At 39.3% G+C, this 24,090-nt stretch overlaps 1 protein-coding gene across 1 annotated transcript in view; it reads right to left on the bottom strand.

Moving 5' to 3' along the window:
- Window positions 1–20,185, bottom strand: part of LOC105990009 (cytochrome P450 2J2) — a 28,215-nt gene extending 8,030 nt beyond the window's left edge. Inside the window, exons 1-7 of the mRNA XM_013022300.1 lie at window positions 19,956–20,185; window positions 11,788–11,950; window positions 9,947–10,096; window positions 9,402–9,562; window positions 7,192–7,368; window positions 5,117–5,258; window positions 149–336 (exon numbers count right to left, since the gene is read on the bottom strand). Of these exons, the coding sequence (XP_012877754.1) occupies window positions 149–336; window positions 5,117–5,258; window positions 7,192–7,368; window positions 9,402–9,562; window positions 9,947–10,096; window positions 11,788–11,950; window positions 19,956–20,165 (1,191 nt within the window). The 5' untranslated portion in view covers window positions 20,166–20,185. The remainder of the gene's footprint in view (window positions 1–148; window positions 337–5,116; window positions 5,259–7,191; window positions 7,369–9,401; window positions 9,563–9,946; window positions 10,097–11,787; window positions 11,951–19,955) is intronic.
- Between the last annotated feature and the right edge of the window lie 3,905 nt (window positions 20,186–24,090).

The raw sequence follows: 24,090 nt of genomic DNA, 5'->3' as shown, positions 1-24,090 counted from the left end.
TTTTTGCTTATGTGGTGCTGAGGAATCAAACCCAGGGCCTCAGGCATACAAGGCAAGCGCTCTACCACTGAGCCACCTTCCCAGCCCTCAGGTTCATTTTGATGAACTCACACAGAATTAGGATCTGACCCTGGTAGTGCCTGGTTACCTTTGGCAGGTGGTACCCGGACAATGTGGTATCAGTTGTCACTTTCCTGGGCACATTCAAGGGGATTATGTTCCCCATTCTCTGTATCTCGTGGATGACAGCGTAAGTGTAGGGCAGGGACTCTCGGTCTGCCAAGCCTGGCTGCTTCCCCCGGCTAACCACTCTGTCAATCTCTGTCTGTACTTTCTCTGGAAGAGAATAGGAAGTTCTGTTACTTTTACAATTTTTATTTTGGTCATGGGTCTTGAACTCTGGGCCTGGGCACTGTCCCTCAGCTCTTCAGCTCAAGGCTAGTGCTCTACCACTTGAACCACAATGCCACTTCCGGTTTTCCAAAGGTTTATTGGAAAAAAGACTTTCCTGCCCAGTCTGACTTTGAACTGTGATCTTCAGATCTCAGCCTCCTGAGTAACTAGGATTACAGGAGTGAGCCATCAGCACCTTGCTTCTTTTACAATTTTATTCTTTCTTTCTAGAGTGGTCTTCTAGATCTCACTAATGGTACTTCAAAAGGTGACCAGATTGAAAATAAACAAAATGATCCCTAACCCACTCATTGGCTTATTAAAAAAAAGTGTCACATCTTTCACTTTCCAAAGGAAATGAAGTAATAAGGAATGAAGTCTAAGGAATGAAGTAACAAGGATCAGCATGGCTAAGCTCACAGTAATAGCTTATCTTGTCTGAGCTGCTATACCAAAATGCCTTGCACCCAGTGGCTTGTAAATAGCACAAAAAACACATCACTTGTAATTCTGGAGCTTGTGAAGTCCTGTCTCAATGCACCAGCAGATGTGGTGTCTGGTGAGGACCCACAGTCTGCCTCACAGATGACCCCTTCTGCTGTGTCCTTACATGTTGCAAGGAAGAAAGCAGCAATCTGATACCACCTCAGTAAGATCACTGATCCTCTCTTATGAGGATTAATCATATCCCAAAGACATCACCTCCAAATGCCCTCTTGTAATCCTAGTGACTTAGAAGCTGAGACTTGGAGAATTGTGGTTCATAGTCAGCCTGGGAAGACTAGTGCATGAGATTCCATTTTACTAGCAAAAAGTCTTGCTGAAGTTAAAATGTGTTTGTGACTTCAACTAATATCACTATCCCACAATACTGTGAAATTTGTGAAATTTATGTAATCACTTAATCTCAATAAGGAAAGAAAAAAGAAACAACTAAGAATCACTATTCAAAGCTAACTCAAGACTCTTATCTTTAATTAACCACCAAAAGGCCAGAAGTGAAGCTGTAGTTCAAGTACTAGAGTGCTAGCTTTGGACGGCTCAGGGACAGCTCCCAGGCCTTGAGTTCAAGCCCCTCTGTACTAACAGAAAAAAATCATCCAGGTTGGTTGTATGGTTCAAGTGGTAGGGCACCCACTTAGGAAGTTACCAAACCTTAACTTCTACCCCCATTATGGCTAACAACAACAAAAAGGTGTCACAACAATCCTAATGTTATCATGTTTTTTTTTTAACTAAAACTTTATTGGAACACACACACACATCTTGCTGAATATGTGGCTCAGGTGGTAGAGCACCAGTTGTGTGGAAAATGAGTTGAGCAAGAGTGAGGCCCTGAGTTCATAGCCCATTACAAACAAACAAAAAATGAAAGAAAGAAAGCTAGATTGAAAGAAAGAAAAATAGGAAAAAAGAAGTCTCTATTTGAAAGTAGTCTATCAACAGATAGAAGAAAAGAAATGAAGGGAAATAACAGAATAAAATGGTTTAAATAATAAAAGGGGATGAATATTTAATCCTCTGTGCATGCCATTAATGTGAGCTCAGAGTTGTCTTTCCCTGACCTATTTGGCAAGCTGGCATCCAGTGGGAGCAGTTCCCCAGTTAGTTTAGCTCCTTCTGCTTTCCTTTGTGCTGTTTGCCTCCAGTCAGAGTGAGTTCTAGGGGTGAGCTGGTGGTCATTACTTTTCAGAACTGGATGGGTTAGGGCAGATTGTAAACAGACTGTTAGACTAATCTCCAGAGACTCTTGAGTGTCTGGTTCTGGGACAAGGACACACAGCTGCAGTGGAATGCTTTGTGACTCTCTCCTTCTGGTCCTTCTCTCTCAGAGCTTGGCATGAATATACTTCCATTCCTCTCAAAAAACTAGAGTCACTTTTCTCCAAATGGAATTACCAAGTCTCTGAGTCAGACTTTTCTCTGCAGCTCGCCAAGTTTTCCTGGTGAAACAAGCACTAGGCAACCTTGCTGGGTTTTCCCAGAGACAGGTGACCACAGAATGTTGATGTCTTATGATCTGTGCTGCTATTATTCTGACTCAAAGTAATTTCCCAACTCTATCCTGTGATCAAATAGGGTGAGGATGAGAGAATCTTCACCATGTATATAGACTAAGTGGTCTCTAAAACCCTGCCTGGCTCCTGCTCAGTATTTAACACAGTGTTTTCTTTTTAGTCTTTCTTTCTACTCCCTCTGTCTGGACAACACTTGAGCCAGAACACTTACAGGATTTTGTTGTTCTTTTTCCATTCTGTCCATTCAACTCTGGGTTCTGATTTCTTTTTAAATAAGACTATATACAATGGAAACTTCAATGTGTGTTTTCTAAGGCTTCCTTGCCTTTTACTCAGCCAGGCTGGGCTCCTGCCTGCAAAAGCTGTTCTTCTATTTTTAATTAAGCTGTAGACTATTTTCTAATGAATATAAAGATAGTAAAATAATTGTGAAAAGAATAAAAATCACTTGGATGTAAAATGGTTATTATACTGGATATAGGCAAACAAATATTCAGTAAGCAAGATCATGAGTCACATTTGTTTCATAGTGAATGGGTCTCGTGGTAGAAAATAGGCAAATTAAGTCATTAGGAGCCCATACTTGATTATTAAGTCCTCTTCCCAAATGTTGGGTATATAGGTGTTTTCTACTATTCCTGGCTTATATTAATCATTTTTAGTGTACAGTTCAGCAAAACAAATCACCAGAACTTTTTGGTCATATAAAACTGAAACCCCATTAAATAACTCTTTGCTTTTTTCTTCCCTAGCATGTAGCCACTAACATTTTACCTTCTGTCTAAGTAAATCTGACTGTTCTAGATCATTCATTTCAGTGGAATATTACAAGAATACTTCTTATGTGATGGGTGTATTTAATTACTATACATCTTCAAAATTGATCCATGCTATAGCCATGAATGGGGGTTTGATTATTTAGGGCTTAATGTCAGTATTCCATTTCATGTGTATTGCATATTTTGTTTATGAATTTATAGTAAATTAATACATGGACTGTGTTGGTTACTGTTAACAGGAGTGTAAACTCCTAATACTTTAATCCATTCACATTAGAGAGCCTTAGCTCCAGGAGCCAATCTGTATTGAACTCATTATCATCTAAAGTTTAAAAAAAATCTTAGGTAGAAATGCATTTTAAAAACAACCCAAGATGGGGCTGGGAAGGTGGCTCAGTGGTAGAGCGCTTGCCTTGCATGCATGAGGCCCTGGGTTCAATTCCTCAGCACCACATAAGCAAAAAGAAAAAAGCCGGAAGTGGAGCTGTGGCTCAAGTGGTAAAGCGCTAGCTTTGAGCTGAAGAGCTGAGGGACAGCGCCCAGGCCCAGAGTTCAAGCCCCACAACTGGACCCCCCCCAAAAAAAAACCACAAGATGAATATACATATATATGTATATATATACATAAAAGCATTTATGTTATGATTCAATATATGAAAGAAGGTGTCACGGGAAAAATTTATCTTTAGTACCCAAGAAGCACTCTTATCTTTTCTATTCTATTTGTAGCCTAGGGAAAAATAGTTGGGCTTGATAAACTAAACTACTGTATGCCTCATTAATAAACTGTTTGAAACATTTTGTAAAACACTACAATGATCATTCCCCTCCCTACCTCTACTTGCTCAAAATGATCCAGAATCCAGAAGCAGACATATATTGGGAATGGCTGTTCTCTTTGAAGAGATGATAGTCTATGGGGAAGATATAAAAATAAAATGCAATTTGCATGGCATGGGATACATTAGAGAATCTCTGGAGAAGAAAATGCAAATGAATTCCTAGCTAGCAATTTGCTGGAGGAGTGTTAAAGTGTCTTAGAGGGGTAATATTTGAGCAGATTCTCTTAAAATAGATAATGGGTTTACAATATAGAGTAATTTGAAATACAATTTTATCAAAGTCACTCTGTAGAGAAAGGGATGTTGATGTTCATTACAAAGGTAGAAAGGACATTGTTAGGTCCACCCCAGAAAAAATGGCTCCTTCTCTTGTTTTCACTCCATGTGAAACTGCAAGAAGACTCCTCCCACTTTGTTCTCCATGCAAGACTACACGTGCTCTCCCTAGAAGTCCCTGCCCAGCACCTGTAACCCAGGTACCTGGGGGCAGGGGAGGTCCCCCAGGCTCTGAGGTCACTTCCTCATCCACTCCAGTTACAACTCCTTCTCATCTTCCCCTACATAATCTCTCCCCACTGTAAGTTCTCTCTCTGCATGAGAGATATGGTACAGGCAAGTGGTTTGGTTCTCCTAAGGAACGCTCTTCTGCCTGATCCCCATGGAAGTCCTCTTTCTCTGATCCTTACAGACCTATCAGAGGGTATCATGTACCAGACTAAGAGGACTGAACAACATGTAGGGGAAAGTGGGAAGATACTACTAACATGAAAGGAAAAGCAACACTAGCTTTTCATATGAATGTGTAACTCTTCATGGGGATCTGTTTACAAAGTTAATTCATTTCACTCTTCCCTTCTTTGACCTTGGGGTTCTTGCAGGTAGGGAATCTCATATTCGTAGCTGCAGAACTGATCACCATCTTCACAGATCATCTGAAGAACGTGCCCATTATCAATTGTATATCACCTCATGGCTATTTTACCTACATTTCCTTGCTATCATGCTAGCCTCTGGCCCCCATCTGAGCCATGTGTTTCATGAGCTCCATTCTTTGCTGGTCTAGGTACACTGGTTACCTGCTCACCTTGGATTTCTGGGTTTAGGGCCATGTACAGCAGACCCCATCGCAATGTTGTAGAAGTTGTCTCAGTTCCAGCCAAGAAAAGATCCAGTGTACAGCAGATGAGATTTTCCTCATGGAAACTTGTAGTATTCTTGTCTGGGTGCTACAAAGTACAGTATGCATTGGTTTATTCAGAGCATTGGCATTTTCTACAACATACAAGGGCTTTTACCCTATGGCAAGAATTTGGAAGAAAAGGTGTGCAGGAGACACCAGTTTGTATTCCTCAAGAAGGAGCAATATAGTGGAGCTGTGTCCTGCCCCACCTGCTAGGGGCCCACAGATAGCTCCAAGCACTCAAGTGGATGAAAACTAAACCAATTCTTAAGCTTGTAGTTTGAGAGAAAAATTTCATTAGAGAAGCAGGAAAATAGGATGTGAATGAGACAAACATGGCATCCGATGTCAAGCGTGTCTGTTATTAGGCTACATTATGTGAGATGGAAAAAAGAACACTTGGAAAATAATGAATACATGTATGTATTGATATCCATAGTGAGTAAGAAGAAATATAACCTTTCTATCTCCTCATTCATCTTGCCCGGTTGCAGCTTCTCTGTCTCCACGATTCATTGTTTAGGATTTTCCATCATCTTACCGCCTTCTTCTAGACAGCTCATTTTTGTCAACATTGTTCTTAATGTGAATGATCCTTCACCCTACACTATATGAGAAGTGAAGTTTCTCCTCCAGAAGGAAACAATGCTTCTATTAATATGTCAGTCGCATAAAGAGAAAGAATGAAAGAAATTCACCAGCTTGCTTCCTGAAGGAGGAACTCACCATCAGAACAATCAATAACTGTGACACAAATTTAGTATGTTCATTGGCCAGGGGACTTCTGTGCTCAAAGACAACTCAGTTTGGCTGTTTTATGGTTTATTGCTGATGACGTTGAAAAGTGTGTGCTATCGAAGCTATTGAGCATGCTGAAGTCCCACTGAGACCTTTATGTGAAACTCTGGTATCTAGCTCAACTTTACTCATAGTCTTAAGTGTGGGATGAGAGAAGGCATAGATAGCTAATAGCTGGCCTCAGGCTGCAGTGACAATAAAAAATGAGCACTGAGGCTCAATTGCTAATTTTTCTTATGAACAGCTCCTTCAGATGTAAGAGCTAAAACATGGGGGATGAAAAGGTAGAATTTTTATTCTCAGGGCCTTTTGCAAAGTGTAAAGAAAATCTCTTATTTTGATTTGTCTTCATATGCCAGAGTTTATGCTATCTTGCACTTCTGAAATAGTACAGATAGGTTTACTCAATGTGGTAGGATAAATCATGATCGCCAAAATGTCCCCATTTCAATCCCTGGAATTTGTGCATATTACTTTATGTGCATATTACTTTAGTCAAAAAAGGGACTATGCATGTATGATGAGTTTCAGGATTGTGAGATGAGAATATCATCCTTCTAAGGCAGCAACAAGAGGGTCAAACCCAGTTAGGAAAGATACAAAAAGAAAAATAGAGATTAGAGGAGAGAAAATACTGTACTCCTATCCTTAGAGATCTAAAAAAGAGCCACTGGCAAAGAAAAAGTAGAGTCTGGGAAAATCATGGACAAATTCATCAAAGAGCTTCCAAAATGAAGCCAATGCCTAGATTTAAATGCAAGGGAAATAATTTGAAGCTTCAGTCATCCAAAACTACTTAAGAACCAATTGGTGTTATATTATTCCAGCCTGCTGGTAGTAGCATTGCAGCAACAATTGGAAACTGAAATCTTACTATTTCTTCTTCTTCTTTTATTTTTGTGCTGGTCCTGGAGTTTAAACTCAGGGTCTGGGCACACTGTCCCTGGGTTTTTTGCTCAAGGTTAGCACCCTACCACTTGAGCCACAATTTGACCACTGGCTTTTTAAATGGCTAATTGGAGGTAAGAATCTCATGATTTTCCTGCTCAGGCTGGCTTTGGACATCTATCCTTAGATCTCAGCCTCCTAAGTAGTTAGGATTACAGGTGTAAGCCACCAGCATTTGGCTACTTCTTTTTTTTTCTTTAAGAGTAGAACCCATGAAAGATATGTGTGCCCACCTTTGCCATTTCATTGAGGTAAGCGTCAATAAAGTCTCTTGGTTCATCAGGATTCAAATCTCTCTTGTGTTTTTCAACCTCATGAGAAATAAACAATTTCAGTTTCTCCCAGTTGCTGAAGATTTTTTGGTGTTGTCCAGGAATGAATTTCATTATCGATGGAAGCATATCATAGAACTAATTGAAAAAAAAATAAAACCATCATGGGGTAATATAGCACCACTTTTTTCTATTTTCAAAGATAGTCTTTTCTTCCACTTCCTTCCAATTCTTAGCTTGAAGTCATATAGCACCATATAAAACCTGGAAATTCTCACACACTACTGTAACAATTTTCATTAGTTTTCCTTATTGAATTCATTACACCATTATACCTTATCTTCTAATAACTTCCCAGAGGAATCATTCAATAGAGCAACCTCTAGGCTTCGGTCCTTGACTCCCAATCCCCACTGACTTTCCATTATGTTGCATTCTGACATGATTCTTTAGCCTATAAGCCATCAACAACCTCTGCAGAACTATCACTGTTACCTTGTGCGTTCCAGCCTTAGCAGCTTTCTATCTCTACAGCTTGTTTTCCGATTCTTCTCTGTGCATTGCATATTCTTCCAATGCAATGCTCTACTAAGGGCATTGTAAAAATGTGCCTCTGCTTGTTGATCCATTTGAGCTGTTTCTGCGGTTTTGATGTTATGAATAAAGCTGGGTAAAACTGAAATAAATATTCTTCTTGTCCCATTGTTCAAGTGGACACATGAATTCACTTGTCCTGGTTATATATGGACATAAAAGTTATCTGAAGATTTCAAACTGATGGTTGCCCATCAGTACTTGGCAATATCAATCTTCTGATTTCATAAACTATAGCATTTTGAGATTAAATTTTTATACAAGTCAATATTGTACAATTCTAAAAATGTTGAGTCTGTGGAAATATCTATTCAGTTTCTTGGTCTCTTTTTCTGGAATTTGGGAGACACTTCTAGAGAGAAATTGTCCCCAAGTGCTTAGGCCATTTTTCTAGGCTTCTTTCTTTTACTAGTTCTGTGTCTAAAGCTTTCTCACTACATTCACATATATGTTTATTTGTTTGTGGGTGTATTTTTTTTAATCCTGCTATCTTCAATATAAGATTTGGCCTCCAATTGCTCAATCTACAATTACTGAATTGTTTTATTGCTCCCATGAGGAAACAATGGTCTTCACCTTTGGAAGTTGCACAACTATGTAGAGTGCATGTAGTCATGAATCATTGTGTGCCATGATACAATATGTATCAAACATGGCCAATCTTTTTTCATCAATGTTCAGGCCCTACTATTTATTGAATTTTTGAACAAATTATAGTCACCTAAATTATAATTATGCAGACAATAGTACTCAGTAAAGTGTCTTACTTGATATAACTAATATAACTAATAAAAATATTTCTTAAATAAGAATGAGAACATTTTCTTCTCAAGGTTATTTTGCATTTCTGGTTCTTCACTCCTGGCTAGGCTAGTCTACAGTTCAACAATTCCACCTTTTTTCCTGCCCTAAGAGAGCAGTTGAGAGGAAGGAAGATTCTGTGGATACCCAGATGACTTCTGGCAGTGTATTGCCATTGTGGCTGGAATGCACAGGGTAACAGTGACGGTTCTGCAGGGGCTGTTGATGGCTTCCAGGAATGAAGAATAATGTCAGACTTGAACATCTGGAAAGCCATTGAGAATTGTGAGTCAAGGACCAAAGCCTCGAGGTTGCTCTATTGAATGATTCTTCTGAGAAGTTATTGGAGAATAGGGTATGATAGTATAATGAATTTAATCAGGAAATCTAGTGAAAATTATTATAGCAGAGTATAAGAATGGCAAGGCTTTATGTGGTGATAAATGATCTCAAGCTAAGAAGATGCCTCTGAAGGAGGTGGAGATGGGTATGTTGGGGGGAACTTGGAGAGAAAAGGCTCAAAGGCAATGGCATTAGTGTTGTTCATTTTAGACCAGCCCAGAGGCATAAAAACATATTAAGTGAAACATCAGACTTTGTATGTAGTAAACATTTTCATCTTATTTAAAAAGTGCTATAGGTGGGTTTCACATAAAATTATCTCAACTTTAAGTGAATTGATTTTAACTTGAAGAAAAACTAAAAAAGAAGTAAGAACCTATCAGAGAGTCAGCCCCAATATTCTTCTTCAACATCTGGAAAGACAAACTCCTTACCAAGCCCATTATGGAGGCCTCCAAATACACAATCTCATCCAGTAACTTCAGCATCATCTGAAATTGCCCATCATGGTACTCAAAACGCTCCCCAAACACAATAGAGCAAATGATGTTGGAAACTGCATTGTTGATTTTAAACTGAGGGTTAAAAGGCTGTCCTAATTGTGGAAGAGAGAAGAGATCAGTCTTTGTAGGTCGCTATTTTGTTTCTATTTTCTATAGAGTCTAGTGAGGACATACTTACAGAGGGCTACTGAAGAGTCTCTGGACATGACACTTTGAACAGTGTCTGACATACCACTAGATAATCCAATGCCAGGAAAGTCAAAGTGATGATCAATGTTAAATTCAATGGTATGTTTAGTGCTTTTTTATGTACTTAATTCTGGCACTCCTTCAGAAGGTTTGTGTTTGGATGTTTATTATTTTATCTTGAAGCACAGTATTATGGCCGGACAAGGACTTTGATAGCCTGTCAGCATTAGGTCAATGAACAACAAATGGGCCACAATCTTGTAGATCTGTACTACAAAAATGCCTACCTTTCTCCTTTTCTATGTCCTCAACAAGGTGCTGGGCCTCCTCCTGAATGCGTTGTTCCAAGCTCTTCTTTCCTAAACCAAAGTTCCTTAATGTTGTCAGGGTGAACCTTCTCTGCTCTTTCCAAATCTGGCCATTGGACATGATCAGTCCTGGGAAATGAAAGTTAGCATTGTAGTATTGCGACGATTTATGTAAATATATTGCAAATGGATACTAATGTGTCATATTCCATAGTCGTGTGTATGAAAGCAGGAGGGACATTAAAGCATATGAAAATTTCAGAGAAACACCTCTGCAGGTGACATGAGTGACGTCAGTGGCTTTCAATATTAGTCAATTATAGTAAGCATTTTTCATGTCCTATGAAACAGAACACAAAATTCTATAGGTATATTACCATCCCCTGAGTGCGTTAGTGGTAGAAAAACTGAAGATCAGGGCATAAAAAATAACCTTTGGAAGATCACACAGTTACTATCAACTAACCAGATGTTCAAATGCAAATCTCCCTTATTTCAAACCCATGATATTTATGTGAAGTTGAATATCAGGCAAGGAAGATCAATACTCTTAAGAAGTCAAAAAAGATTTTTAGGAGAGGTCTTATCCCCAGAAGCCATAAGTCACTCAAGAAAGGAGGAAAGATTAATATTCCATATGAGCATGCCACACAGGGAAAGGTGAACACCCTGCTGTGCTCAGATCGTTGTTTGATTCCAAGCATAAGTAGTGCTAGGTTACTTTCAATTGCTTCTCCTCCCTTTCCGTCCCCTTCCCTCCCCTCCCCTGCCCTCCTGTCCCCTTTTCTCTCCTTCTCTCCCCTTCCCTCTCTTACATCTTTTCTTTCATTTTGTCACATTCTCCTACTCTCTTTCTCTTTCTTTTCCTTTTCAATTTTTGGCACTATTAGGGACTCAGCACATGAGTTTGGTAGCCCATGCCCCTACTTTTTGCTTTTATGTTGTTTTTGAGGTAGGATCTCATCAACTTTTCCCATGCTGGACTTAAACTCGTAATTCTCTTACCTCCATCTGTACACAAGCTAGGATTGCAGGCATACGTCATCATCACATTTAGAGAACTTCTGATTTCTACCTTGGCCTTTATCTTCCCAATGAAATGTTTTTTATTTTTATTTTTCAAATCGAGAGAGACTTTTCAACCTAAGATTTGGGATTTTAATTTCAACTTTTTGTTGTTGTTGGTGGTGGTCATGGGGCCTGAACTCTGGGCCTGGGCACCATCCCTCAAGCTCTTCAGCTCAAGGCTAGCGCTCTACCACTTGAGCCACAGTGCCACATCCAGCCTCTTCTGATTATGTAGTGCTGAGGAATTGAACCCAGGGTCTTATGCATGAAAGGCAAGCACTGACCCACCATCCCAGCCCCTGATTTCAACTTTTAAATGTGTACATTTATTTAATGATCATTTTAAGTATCTAAGTCAGCCTGGAAGGTTGGAGAAAGCCTATGTTTCTAAGCCCTAATGCCAGAACATAAGAAACTAGAGAGAAAAGAGCAGCAGAAGGAAATATATCTGCATCCCTACAGGAAGAGGTCTGGAAAGGGAAAAGAGGAGAGAGAACACACTCTATCCTAGTTACAGTTGGATGATGGTGTTACTTCATAACCAAGAACATGTGATTTCTCCCAAATCTCTATTCAGAAAATCCTGCTAATCTGCTGAGGGGTGCTTTCATAGGAAAGGTAGCCATCCATCTTCCAATGGGGCTGGCTTCTAAGAAGTTTGGAAATGATAGTCACCGAGACACTGTTACTTGACCATAAAAGTTTCAAGCACTGTAGTTTCAAGCACTGTTTCTAGTGGTCAAGAAACTTACCATTTTCACCAAAGACGCGTTCTCTGACTGCTGTGACGTAGCGGTTTATAAAGTTCTGGTCCGAATGAATAAATATTTCTTTGATTAAGGGCATTCCAGTTATAAGAACTGAATTCAAGTTACCAAAATCCAGGCTTAAAATGTTTCCATATTTCTTCACAAACTGAAAAGGAGTACAGTAGTCAATATTGAGTGTGTACATCTCTGTGTGTCCAGGAATGGCAGGTACACATATAAGGGAAGATCTTATCCTGGGATGTATGAGCTCATATGTGTGGGAAGGGTGCACTTTAGTTTGATATGAGTATTTCTGATGTTTTTTTCTTCTTGCCACTAAAACACATTTAAATTTGTGTCTACATTGTAATAGATTCATTTACATATTCAATGGGTATGTGTGTAGTGTATACCATGTGTTCATAGAATAAGGCATAAGGATATATAAATATGTGGAATAAACAGGGTCTTGAACATGAAGCATCAATCAAATGTCTATTTTGCCAAGGAAATACTTGGTAGGAGTGGAAAATACAGTGAAAGGTGGAGAAGAGGTGTGGAGAAATCTCTGCAGCTGAGTTAGGTGAACTAATTGAAAGGAAAATGAGTTGAGGCTAAAGTAAAGTAGCCAAAGAGACAAAACTTTCATTTGGGGGAGCAGAATTTATCAGGTATTATGTTAGATTTGAAAAAAAGGCATGAATTTGAGATGGCCCTGGGACCTCAGAATTTGTGTAGATGTGGGAACAGAGGAGGGTGAGAGGAGATTGGAGAAGACAAAAAGGATAGAGAATAGAAGAGCATGCCCCAGAATATGCACAAGTATGAACATTTATGCAAAGATGGATTGAAGGACAGCATATGATCAGTATTCATAGCTCTTTCTAGCCTGTCTGTCCAAGAGACAGCCCTGAGTAGATCCTTCCTCTGCTTTGGTGCTTCTGGATCATGTCTAGTTTCAACCACACATGGTATCAAACAAGAGAGCTCAGTTCCTCCAGGTATCCATGGTCCTCTTCTCATCTCCATTCCCATTGACTCATACCTCCAACTTGCACTTGGATTCCTGAACCTAAGGGCCCATCAGAGCAGAGGAAATGAGTCCCCACCACACACACACCATGTTCCACTCACATTAAGAAGACTAAGCCTGAATTCACGGCTTCCTTTTTGACTCAGAGTCCTCTGTTAGTTTCATGTCTAGCACATGCTGTCCTATCTTGCTAGTCAAGGCAAGGTCAAGAAGCAAAAATCCTTTCTTCTAAGAAATTTCAGATCAAGTAGAATTTTCAATTCATTTCATAAAGCCTGGATGAATTTTTATGGCTCTGCCTACAGGATTTCTTGATATTTTTAGTTATGCACTAAAGAACAGATGAGAATCTCAGATTAAGATAAATGACTCCTAACAGGTAAGGCATACAACCTAGAATGTCAGATTATACTTGGGAGGCATTCAGTAGTCTGACTGAATTTCAGCCTCCCATCTTTACCACCTGTCATTTGTTTAGTGTATTTCTAGACTCACAGAACTGGTCAGCATAGATAAATGAAATGACCACCTGGAGCCCTAGCAATTCTAAAATGCACTGGATCTTCCAGCCAATTACTTTACATGGATCGTGACCCTGAGATATCTGAGAAGATTTACAAAGGCAGAGCACACTTTTTAATGTACGAGATTAAAAAATTGTTTCAATTTTCTAATAAGCAAAGTGTAGCTGGGTGTTGATGGTTCACACCTGTAATTCCAGCTATGTGAGACACTTATCTCCAAATGGTGAGATGCTTATCTCCAAGTAATCACTGAAATAGTGGTAAGTGGCACTGTGGCTCAAGTGGTAGCCTTGAGCAAGGGGAGTTTAGGGATAGCACCCAGGCCCAGAGTTCAAGCCCTAGCATGGGCCAAAAATAAAAAAAAAATTAAACAAGTAAAAATAAAAAAGCAAAATGTAAGGAAGATAGAGGGTTAAAAACAAGGGGGTTCAGGAAACTAAAGCAAGCTTAAAATCATAAATAATAATAGAAAAAGGAAGTGAAAGGATTAAAACGTGAGTTATGAAAGGCAAACTAAAGCAACAGGAGACAGAGGAATTAATGTTATGAATGAAACTCCACATCATGAAGTGTTGAAAAAACTTAAAATGAAGGTGTAGAAAAATAAGTTCTTATGAAGTTCTTATGAAGACTGTGCCATAAAAACCATGTGATGAAGCATGAGAGAGATTTCACTTAGTACAAGTGGTTAAACTTAAGAAAAAAATGGAATAAAGACAAAGAGATGAAAAGACTGTAGCAATTTACCCTCCCACGAGCAGTAGATTAAAGGCTCTGTTACTCTGAGTTTACCCTAGCATTGAGCAATGTATATGTATAGAACACATACATACTCAATTTTATTTGTACTTAAAAAATTATGATATAGCCAGGTGCTGGTGGCTCATGCCTACAATCCTAGCTACTCAGGAGGCTGAGATCTGAGGATCACGGTTCAAAGCCAGCCTGGGCAGGAAAGTCTGTGAGACTCTTATCTCCAATTAACGACCAGAAAACTGGAAGGGGTGCAGTGGTTCAAGTGGTAGAGCGCTAGCCTTGAGCTGAAAAGCGAGGGACAATGCCCAGGCCCAGAGTTCAAGCTCCATGACTGACAAAAAAAAAAGATACATTGTTAAGTATTTTTTGTATAGGATACTCTTTTCCCTATTGATAAGCTACTCTAGATACTGATAGATGAAAGTCTAATTGAAAGTTAAAAATATGATTTCAGGGATCATTATCTGAAATACTGAAATAAAGTAAGCAGATCCCATTGCTCATGTGTGTGTGTGTGGGGGGGGTGTGCACATGAACCCATGAGTATGTATTCATAGTGGAAAGCACAATGAAGGATAAAATTCTGCCTCTCTTATTAAACTTCATTTGAAAATGTCTTTCTGTGTACATATTTATGCTTAAGACCAGTTATATCCAATAAAAAGGAAATCAACCAAGGGAGATGAATATAAGCTATTACAATAGTGGCCCTTAACAATTGATGAATGACAGAATCTTTAGATGATTCAGTATATGTCATGGATCTCTTCTCTAAGAAACCTTGCATATATTAACAGAATTATCCAAGACTGTGTGCATATCCTTGGAAGTCACACAACCTGATTCTGCTTCCATCTCTTTGTGTAATTGGAGACAAATTATTGAACATTTCTTTGTCTTAGTTTCCAAATATAGAAAATGGAGATGTCATTAGTTTCCATCTTTAGTTATCTTATTGTAAGTAACCACGATAATATAATAAATGCTCAACCCATCATTGTTACTGATATTAAAGGCATGGGAACTCTGATTATAGTAAAATGAAAGTTGTAGAGGAGCAGAGACCATAGAGTGGGCTTATAGGTATAATCTACTTCATAAATCATGGCTAGCATCAAATCAACATCTGGGTTATGCAGGTTGTAATGCAGCATGTCTTTTAAGAAGGAGCATATATGAAAAATATATTCACAAGTAATAAGTATACCAGGTATCCTGGAAGTTACTTGATATTCATTAATGGGTTTTATATTTATAATAAGCTATTGATTATTGTCATTTTTGAGATGAAGTGTCAGAGATATAGCACACAGCTCCAGGCTCTTTCCAACACACAGAATGTATCATCCATTACAGAAAGGATGGGGATGTTTCATTTTTATCCTGAGTGGTGGGGTTGCCAAAGTATTAGCTGTTCACATGACTTCCTAATTTCAAAAAGCACAGTTCCCAGCCTCTTTAGGTGTAGCCAGTGGCAAGTAGGTATTACTTATATATGTACCTTCTGAATCACAGACTAATGAGAGCTGCTCACTCACTGCTTGCATTTCACTTTCTATGGATCAGAACTTCTAGAATACACAATGGTGGACCACCAGGGCCAACCTAGAAGGAACAGACTTTTAGTAAAACCACAAGGAGTCTGGAGACAGAATTCTGATTTCTACCATCCTCCTTTAGAAAAATAATGTGTACTGCTGCCATCCAGTAGATGCGGGCAGAATTTAGATTTCTATCCTTCTATGGTAAATATGTGTTTACCTTACCCTGAAAGGTCCCTGTTTTCTGTCTCCATTTCCTTCTTCCCAAGCTGTGCTGATGATAGTGTGTAATAATCTGTAGAAGTTGTTAAAAAAAAGTATAGGATTCCAGAATAGCTTTATACATGAACTTACATCTGGACAATAGCACACAAAAGTGAGCTCTTATAACTTCAACAAGCTACCTACTCAAGTTAATGATGAACACTAAATCTACAGTAAAAGTCTTATAACATAATATACAGTATGTCCAGATGTAGTCTATAATTACTCATCTGACCAAGAACCTGGAGAATTTATATTTGAATAAATGCCAGTCTTGGAATTCTAGCATAGTAGATATTTTGAAGTGTCTGGAGTCAGTGGTTCAAGCCTGTAATTCTACTGCAGCTACAGTTCTCAGAAGACTGAAAACTGAAGGATTGTAGTTTGAAGGCAGCCAGAACAGAAAAGTCTTCAAGATTCTCTGTCCAATTAAACTGCAAAAAGTTGGATATAGGTGCGAGAAAGCCCAGCAATGTCAGGCCCTGAGTTTACTCCCCAGTACCATTTACCTCCCCTGCAAAAAAAAAAAAAAAGCTCCAATGAATAATTATACAAGCACTCAGTAAGAGAATAGGAATTTGGGGCAAAGAAAGAAAATATGAACACATGAACCAGAAGAGAAGTTTAGGAGAGAAACCAACAATGAGGTACATAAAAAGTCCACTGAAGAGCTCAGTAACAGTAGTTTTGTCGTAAGAATCTACAGAACTGAGAAAGTATCTGATCTGAGTAGCACAGAGTGAGTGGATTGGAAACAAAGATTGAGCCTCAGATCTTGTGGCCCAATACCAGAACATCTCACATTTGTGCCATCAGAGTCCAGGAGGACAAAGAAGTATTTGAGGAATGAATGGATGAAACTCAGCCATCTGGCTAAGCATAATTCTTCAGACTGAAGATTCCTAACAGCATAAACTTTCAACAGTGTTGAAATAAAAATAAAATTTCTGAAAAGCAGCAGGGCGAAAATCTCCTTACTGCACTTATGAAAACTAAACATATAAATCACAACTGAGATTTCATCAGAAACTGCAAAGGGCACAAGGGATTAGCACAAAATGTTCCAATGTTGAATGTGTCAATATTGAGTACAAGAGATTGTCAAGCTAGATTCTTAAACCCAGTGAAACTACACAGAAATGAAGGTAAAATTAAGACATCTTTAGGTTAAAGAGAATTAAGATATATTTTTCTCCTCAGAATTCCTTTACTAGATGAATCTCTAAAGAAAGTTCTTCAAATTAGAAAAGAAATTATAAACTTGGAGCATTAGAAATGTAGAAAGCGTGATGGAAAATATAGTAAGTGAGCAACTATAAAAAATTCTTCCCTCATTGTTTTTCAAAGTTACATTTGAATTTAAAGCAAATTATAATACTGCTAATATGCTTCTCAGTGTATTAGAAATACATATTTTAATACATTTATTAAGGGATAATAAAGAGTTCTAAATATTTATAATATATATGTAGGTCATTTGTAGTGAGCTTGCAAAAGTTCAGTAAGCTTCATGTGGCATTGTAATACTTAGCATAGTCCCAGAAAAACTGATACAAAAAGTTGTGTTCCAATTACTATGGACAAATAAAAGTAGAATTATTTTTTAAGTGGCAACGTAGCCTATGAGAAAATGGTAAGTGGTAATGGTACAGAAAAAAAATACAGAACAATAGAGTTTATGAACTTAAATCCTTACATATGCCAGGTACTGGTGTCTGTATTCGTAGATACTCAGGAGGCTGAGATCTGAGGACTGCAGTTCAAAACCAGCCTGGGCAGGAAAGTCTGTGAGACTCTAATCTCCATTTAACCACCAGAACACCAAGAGTGGTGCTGTGGCTGGAGTGAGTGGTAGAACACTTGCCTTGAGCTGAAATGCTGAGGGACAGTGCCCAGGCCTAGAATTCAAGCCCTACCACCGACCAAAAACAAAAAAAGAACAAACAAACAAATAAAAACCCTTACATATCAATAAGCACATTTCATTGTATTATTCACATCTCTTAATAGGTGAGACATAGATGAGAGCAATATTTTAACTTACATATTTTAAAATGTAAGTTATACATAGGAGTTACCATTTGACAAATCAGTTTACAACTAAAATCTATCTTGACCTATTTCACCATTTAGATGAGAACAATTTTAAAAATGACCAATGCATATTATGTCTAGAATTATTCGTTTTAAATAGGATGATATAAGCTAGATAGAATTAAAGAATGAAGACATGTCATTCACATACAAACGAGAAAAACTTGGCATGCCTAAATTTGTCACATTTGGAAAGAGAAAATTACCATGGAAAAATTAGGGACATTAAATAGTTAAAGGGTTGGTTTTTCAAAAGAAAGTGTTAATTTGAATGTACACTATCCACAAAAAGAGGGCTTTTTCAAACATGTGAAGGAAAAGCTATCTGAACTGAAAGGAAAAAGAACTGAATGGAGAACTGATCATCTCATATCAGAAGGAGAACTTCAATATATCCTTTTCAGTAATGGACAGAGTAAGAAGTCAGCGAGTATATTGAAGAAGTTGCTATTACCCAGTGAGATGGAATTAACATCTACAGAATACTCCACTCAAGCAGAGTAGAATATACATTTTTAAAGCCATATGTAATATTTACCAAGATACATTTTTATTTTATTGATTAATTTATTTTTGACAATCCTGAGCCTTGAACTCTGGGCCTGGGTGTATCCCTAAGCCCTTTTGCTCAAAGCTAGCACTCCACCACTTGAGCTACAGCACTACTCCTGGCTTTTTTCTGTGATTAATTAGAGATAGAAGTCTTACAGACTTTCCTGCCTGGGCTGATTTTGAACTGTGATCCTCAGATCTCAGCCTCCTGAATAACTAGGATTACAGGTATAAGCCACCAGCATCCAGCTAAGACAAATTCTTACATCATCAAATTGACCTTGATATATTTTAAATAATTGCATTAATATGCAATATATCTCCAAATCCTAATGAAAGCATACTGGATTCCAGTATGGCAGCACACATCTGTAATCATATCATTCAAGAGGCAGAGGCAGAAGGATTGTGAGTTTGAGGACAGCCTAGACTACATGGAGAGAGAGAAAAAAAAAAGAGAGGGAGGAAGAAAGAGAGAGGGAGGGAGGGAGACAGAGAGAGATCATATACTGGAGATTGGAAATAATATAAGGATAACAGGAAAGTTGACTTTTTAACACAAACACAGATTTGGTGCTTGCAACTTGTTTCACAGTTTATGACTAAGTCTATCACTTGTACCACCATTGAGTGTTTCTGTCCTAGAGTGTAAATGCTGTCCCTTTGTGCTGGAATCAATAAGCAAGTATTTAAAACACCCCAGGCCTCAGTAGGAAGGAGGAAACAATTACTAGCCATGCTTGAAGTCTAAGCCATTTTCCCTTGATGATCCACTGTTTTATTTAATGTCCTTAGTCACCAGCCATGGTGTTCTCTCTCTAAGCTGCCTGTGCTGGGTGTCAGGGAGTCAGCTGAGGACTCTTGAGACCATTCAGATGTTTGTGAGAACAAGAATGCAAAGTCCTGAGAGACGGGAAGTGCTGGCCTGGAGATGCTCATAGAGGTGGACAGAGGCTGAGCAAGGAGGGTTCCAGGGACTGATAAAGAAGGTGAAAACCACTCGTAGGCAGTAAGAATGACTAAGAACGTTTCAGCTCGGGACTGACTTTTAAATCACTCCTTTAGTGAGACAGGGGAGAAGGGGGGGGAGATAATGCAGCCAAGGAATGAGGAAGTTGTCGGTGTCTCTACCTGTGCACAGGGGGCGTAGCCTGTTGATGGATCATAACATAAAGGAATCGCATTTCAATACCGTCTGCTTAGCAAAATAGCACAAGTTAAATGAGTAAAGACCTCAAGTCCTATTTATATTGAACTCATTTCCAGCACCGGGAAGGGCAGGCCCACCGATGGCAGTGCCAGGTAGGGGAAGAGAGCTCAGGAGGGTTACCAGGGCGCCAGCAGGACATCTGATCCCGGATGTCCCTTGCCCTGCAGGCCAGGACAGGCACCCTGGTCAGCTCCTACCTTCTGAACCTGGACGTGCGACTGCTCTATGTCCACCTGAAACATATTGCCCACGAAGGGCAGGCGCCGGGGTCCTGGCGGGTAGTTTTTAGGTCGCCAGTTCTTGAGGAAGTCAGCAAGGAACAGAAAGACCACGGCCCCCAGCAGGAGAGTCCGCAGATGGAGAACCGCCCAGAACGCAGCCACCAGGGAGCTCAGGCCCGCCAGCATGGCTGTGAAGTCTGCGCTCCCGCGTCTGAATGGCTGCAAGGTCCCGGCAGGTCCCTGCTGCTCGGATTGCCCGTCCTCCGCCACGCCCCTTCTAGAAGCCACGCCCCTCACTTCTGCCACGCCCCTCTCCTTTCCAACCCTCCAAGCTCCGCCCCTCTCCGCCCCGCCTCTCTCCCTGCAGAGTCCCACACTAAGAATACACACACACACACACACACAGAACCTGCAGAAGAAGGAAGGAGGGAGGAGCGGGGAGGGGGAGCGGGAGGAAGAGGCTGCCAGCTAAGAGAGATTGTTTTGATCCACAGGAGAGTCCATCTTTCTCGTGGCAACTCCTGGGTGTATGATTTCCATGCATCTCAGCTATTTGAGTTGCTGTTTTCCAAGCACCCTCTCACCCAGTGACGGCAACAGGCCTAGTGAACATGACAGTAGCTCTTTACATAAATTATCCCCCTAGACAGTTATGCAGAAGACAATCTTGTTAGTCTCGTCTTAAGAACACAGAGGTTAAAAAAACAAAAACAAAAACACAGAGGTTAGGGCTTGAGGGTTGCATGTAACTACGACCTCAGCCCTCAAGAGGCTAAAGCAGGAGGAGGATTGACAGATCTACACCAGCCAGAGCTACAAAATGCTTTCCTCCCCAATAAACAGCCACATATTTTAAAATATGAATAGAAAAGAGAAACAAAGAAATGGGGAAAAAACAGTGCAATCATAAATAGTGTGGTGGTTCTGTTGGCAGAAATATCCCAAAAGGGGCTGTAATTTGAAATGGTTCATTTTTTGCAGGTAAGTCCTATGTCATGCATGATACACAGGATGTCGCATTTTCACATTTGAGTCTTAAAAGCAAGTGAAGTGCTTGCTCTTATACTCACATTTTAAAGAAGGAACTAGAAAGCTATATGTGTAAATATCTTCCAGAAAGTTGCAGAGGAGGATGAGGGGGGACCTAGCCTCATATCTCTGAGCACTTGTCTCTAACACTTCCCACCTTTGGGGGGCCTTAACACGAATGCTGGCTCAGCTCAAACTTGTCTAAGGTCAAGGGGAGAACACTGGACACCAAGAATAGAGTTCTGGGGTTCCCTGTTCTAACAGGAAAGTCACACAGACTTTCCTGCTTGAACTAGCTTTGAACTGTAATCCTCAGATCTCAGCCACCTAAGTAGCTAGGATTACAGGTGTGAACCACTGGTGCCCAACTTTTTTTTTTTTGTGGTACTGGGTCTCACACTTGCTAGGCTGGTATAATACTGCAGAAACATAGCACTGGCACTGTTTTTCACTGTACTTTTTAAAAATTTCTACATGTACTTCATGTATATTAATGCATTAAATTTCACAAAAGCAGTAGGAGCTAGGTAGTAAAATTACAATTTCCCTTTTGAACAGTATCACCTCTTCCCTTGCATTCTCCCAGTTTTTCTCTCCTGCCCCCCTCAAGTTATAGAGTTCATTTTCAACATAGTGTCAGTGAGTATCACTGCTGCATTGTTTGCCTTTTGTCTACCATTTCCCTGCTTCCCCTTTACCATTCCTCAAACAGATAAACTTGCACATAAGACAAAAGATGCAAAAAACAAAACAACAAAAAACCCCTCTTGTTTCCATTTCTTGGAGTTCATTTTATATGATCATGTGCATATAGCTATTGAACCTTTGTGATCCTCTCCTAAGAATATCCTCCTTTAATCTCACTGTGAATGTCTAGAATCCAGTATAAGTTATCATGTCCAAGTGTATTTTACCATTCAAGTGTTTTACCATTCAGTGTGTTTTACTCGTAGGCACATTCTAGTTACAATGAATGAGGGAAACCATGCAGCTAATGTTTCTTTGGGTCTGGCTTACTCCACTTAATATGATTTTTTCCTTATGAAGATGCATTGGAAACAAAGATTGAGCCTCAGGACTTGTGGCCCACCACCAAGACATCTTACACTTGTACCATCAGAGCACAAGAGTCCCCAAAGGAAAGACAGTACAAATTTCAGATTTAAAAATCCTTATAACACAAATCCTCATTAGCATTGAAATCTAGCACAATTAAATATGTAAAAACTGAAAGAAAAAAAAGTCTGGAAAGCAGGCAGGGAGGAGAATTTCATTATTCATGAATACTGATATATTATCAGGAACCACAAAGGGCAGAAAGAGGTAGCACAAAATATTCAAATGTTAACTGCAAGAGATTGTCATCCTTGATTCTTGAACATATACTGCATAAATGAAGGTTAAAGACATTCTTTTTTGGGGGGGTCTGGTTGTGGGGCCTGAACTCTGGGCCTGGGCGCTGTCCCTCAGCTCTTCAGCTCAAGACTGGTGCTCTACCACTTGAGCCACTGCGCCACTTCTGGCTTTTTTCTTTTTGCTTATGTGGTGCTGAGGAATCGAACCCAGGGCCTCACGTATGCAAAGCAAGCACTCTACCACTGAGCCACCTTCCCAGCCTGTTAAAGACATTCTTTAAGTTAGAGAGACTTAAGGATTCCCCCCCCCCTCAGAATTCCTTCACCAGTGGAATAACTAAAGAAAAGTTCTACTAAGTGCAGAGATTAATATTCCCCTTAAATTTTCCTATTGAAAACCATTGAAGTACCTACTTTTCCAATGTTATTTCTTATGAACAAAACAGGCCTATTAACTCAGTAGTTTTAGACTGCTTGGAATGCAGCAATATAATATATCTAATGGACATAGGTGGAATATGAGCTCAGCAAATCCTAAAGTAGAAAGATCTTTATATGAGAAGGTAAATTACTTTCTGGTAATACTATTAATAATACTTACTAGTCATACAAAAACTTGACTCCTAGGCCCTGGATCACCAATTCTTTTCCCATGTGATCTTGAAAAAGAAACAACTCTGTCTTATTCTAAGTTTGCTTTTGCTATGAAAGAAGGCGCCAATGCCTTTTCTCTGTCAGGTTGCATAAGACTGTATGATTACAAATGAAGCCTGTAATTGAGAGGGTAATATAATTTCAAAAACAAAGCACCAGTGAGTCACTCACTCAATAATGAGCTCTATTCTTAGTTCTACAGCCAGTGGAGATAGGAGAAGGTTTTAGAACCTGTGGGGCTTTTGAAAGATATCCATCCAGACATCACTTGGCATAGAAAATACTTGCTCCTTTGAAGGCATAACTATCTATAAAGATTCCTCTCATCATAGTTGCATTAGACATTAGGTGAAACTTACTTGTAGAAGGCATAGAGGGACATATTTCTGGCATTTCTGCTTTTTATGGAATCAATGCCAGAAGAAGAAATAAGAGTAGCTATAGCAATTGAAAGGTACATCTGAGACTTTGTGCTGTGATACAACAAAAACTTGAAAGTATTGTAAACAGGAAGATGGGGGAAAGTTGCCATATGCTGTGTAACCTTTCATATAAGAGGTGACTTATGCAATGTAAGGAAAGATGACGGGAACAGAAAGTTGATAGTGAAAGAGGATGTAATTAGAATCAGCCCAAACACACCCACAGCAGTGGGAAAATACCAGCCTTGCAATCACACCCAGAAAAACTGGAAAAACTTCTGGTTCTTCCCTTACTGAGACTTAATGTCATCAGCAACAAATGATGCTGCTTCCGGACACTAAAGCATGGTTTTCAGTTCAGAAAAGTAAAGCCTCATGCACCTCACCCCATCTAGTTGTTTAAAGTAGATGGCACTTTTTATACCTGTTGTGAGAGAGGTATGAGAGTGTTAGAAAGAGCAAAGCTGAGTTAAAAAATACTTTATTTATTGTTACTATAAAAGCGATGTACAGTTCTACAAGTAACAGATAAAGAGTATATTTCTTTTTGGACAATGTTACCCTTTTCCTCACTTTCTCCCAGTTTTCCCCTTCTATCTTTAGTTGTATAGTTCATTTTCAATATAGTATCCAGTGAGTACCACTGCTGCA

This window comes from Dipodomys ordii, unplaced genomic scaffold (assembly GCF_000151885.1).
Source record: "Dipodomys ordii isolate 6190 unplaced genomic scaffold, Dord_2.0 Scaffold61, whole genome shotgun sequence".
NCBI classification, from domain to species: Eukaryota; Metazoa; Chordata; class Mammalia; order Rodentia; family Heteromyidae; genus Dipodomys; species Dipodomys ordii.
Note: the sequence above shows the minus strand (reverse complement) of the source record. Positions and strands in the feature narration are given on the sequence as shown.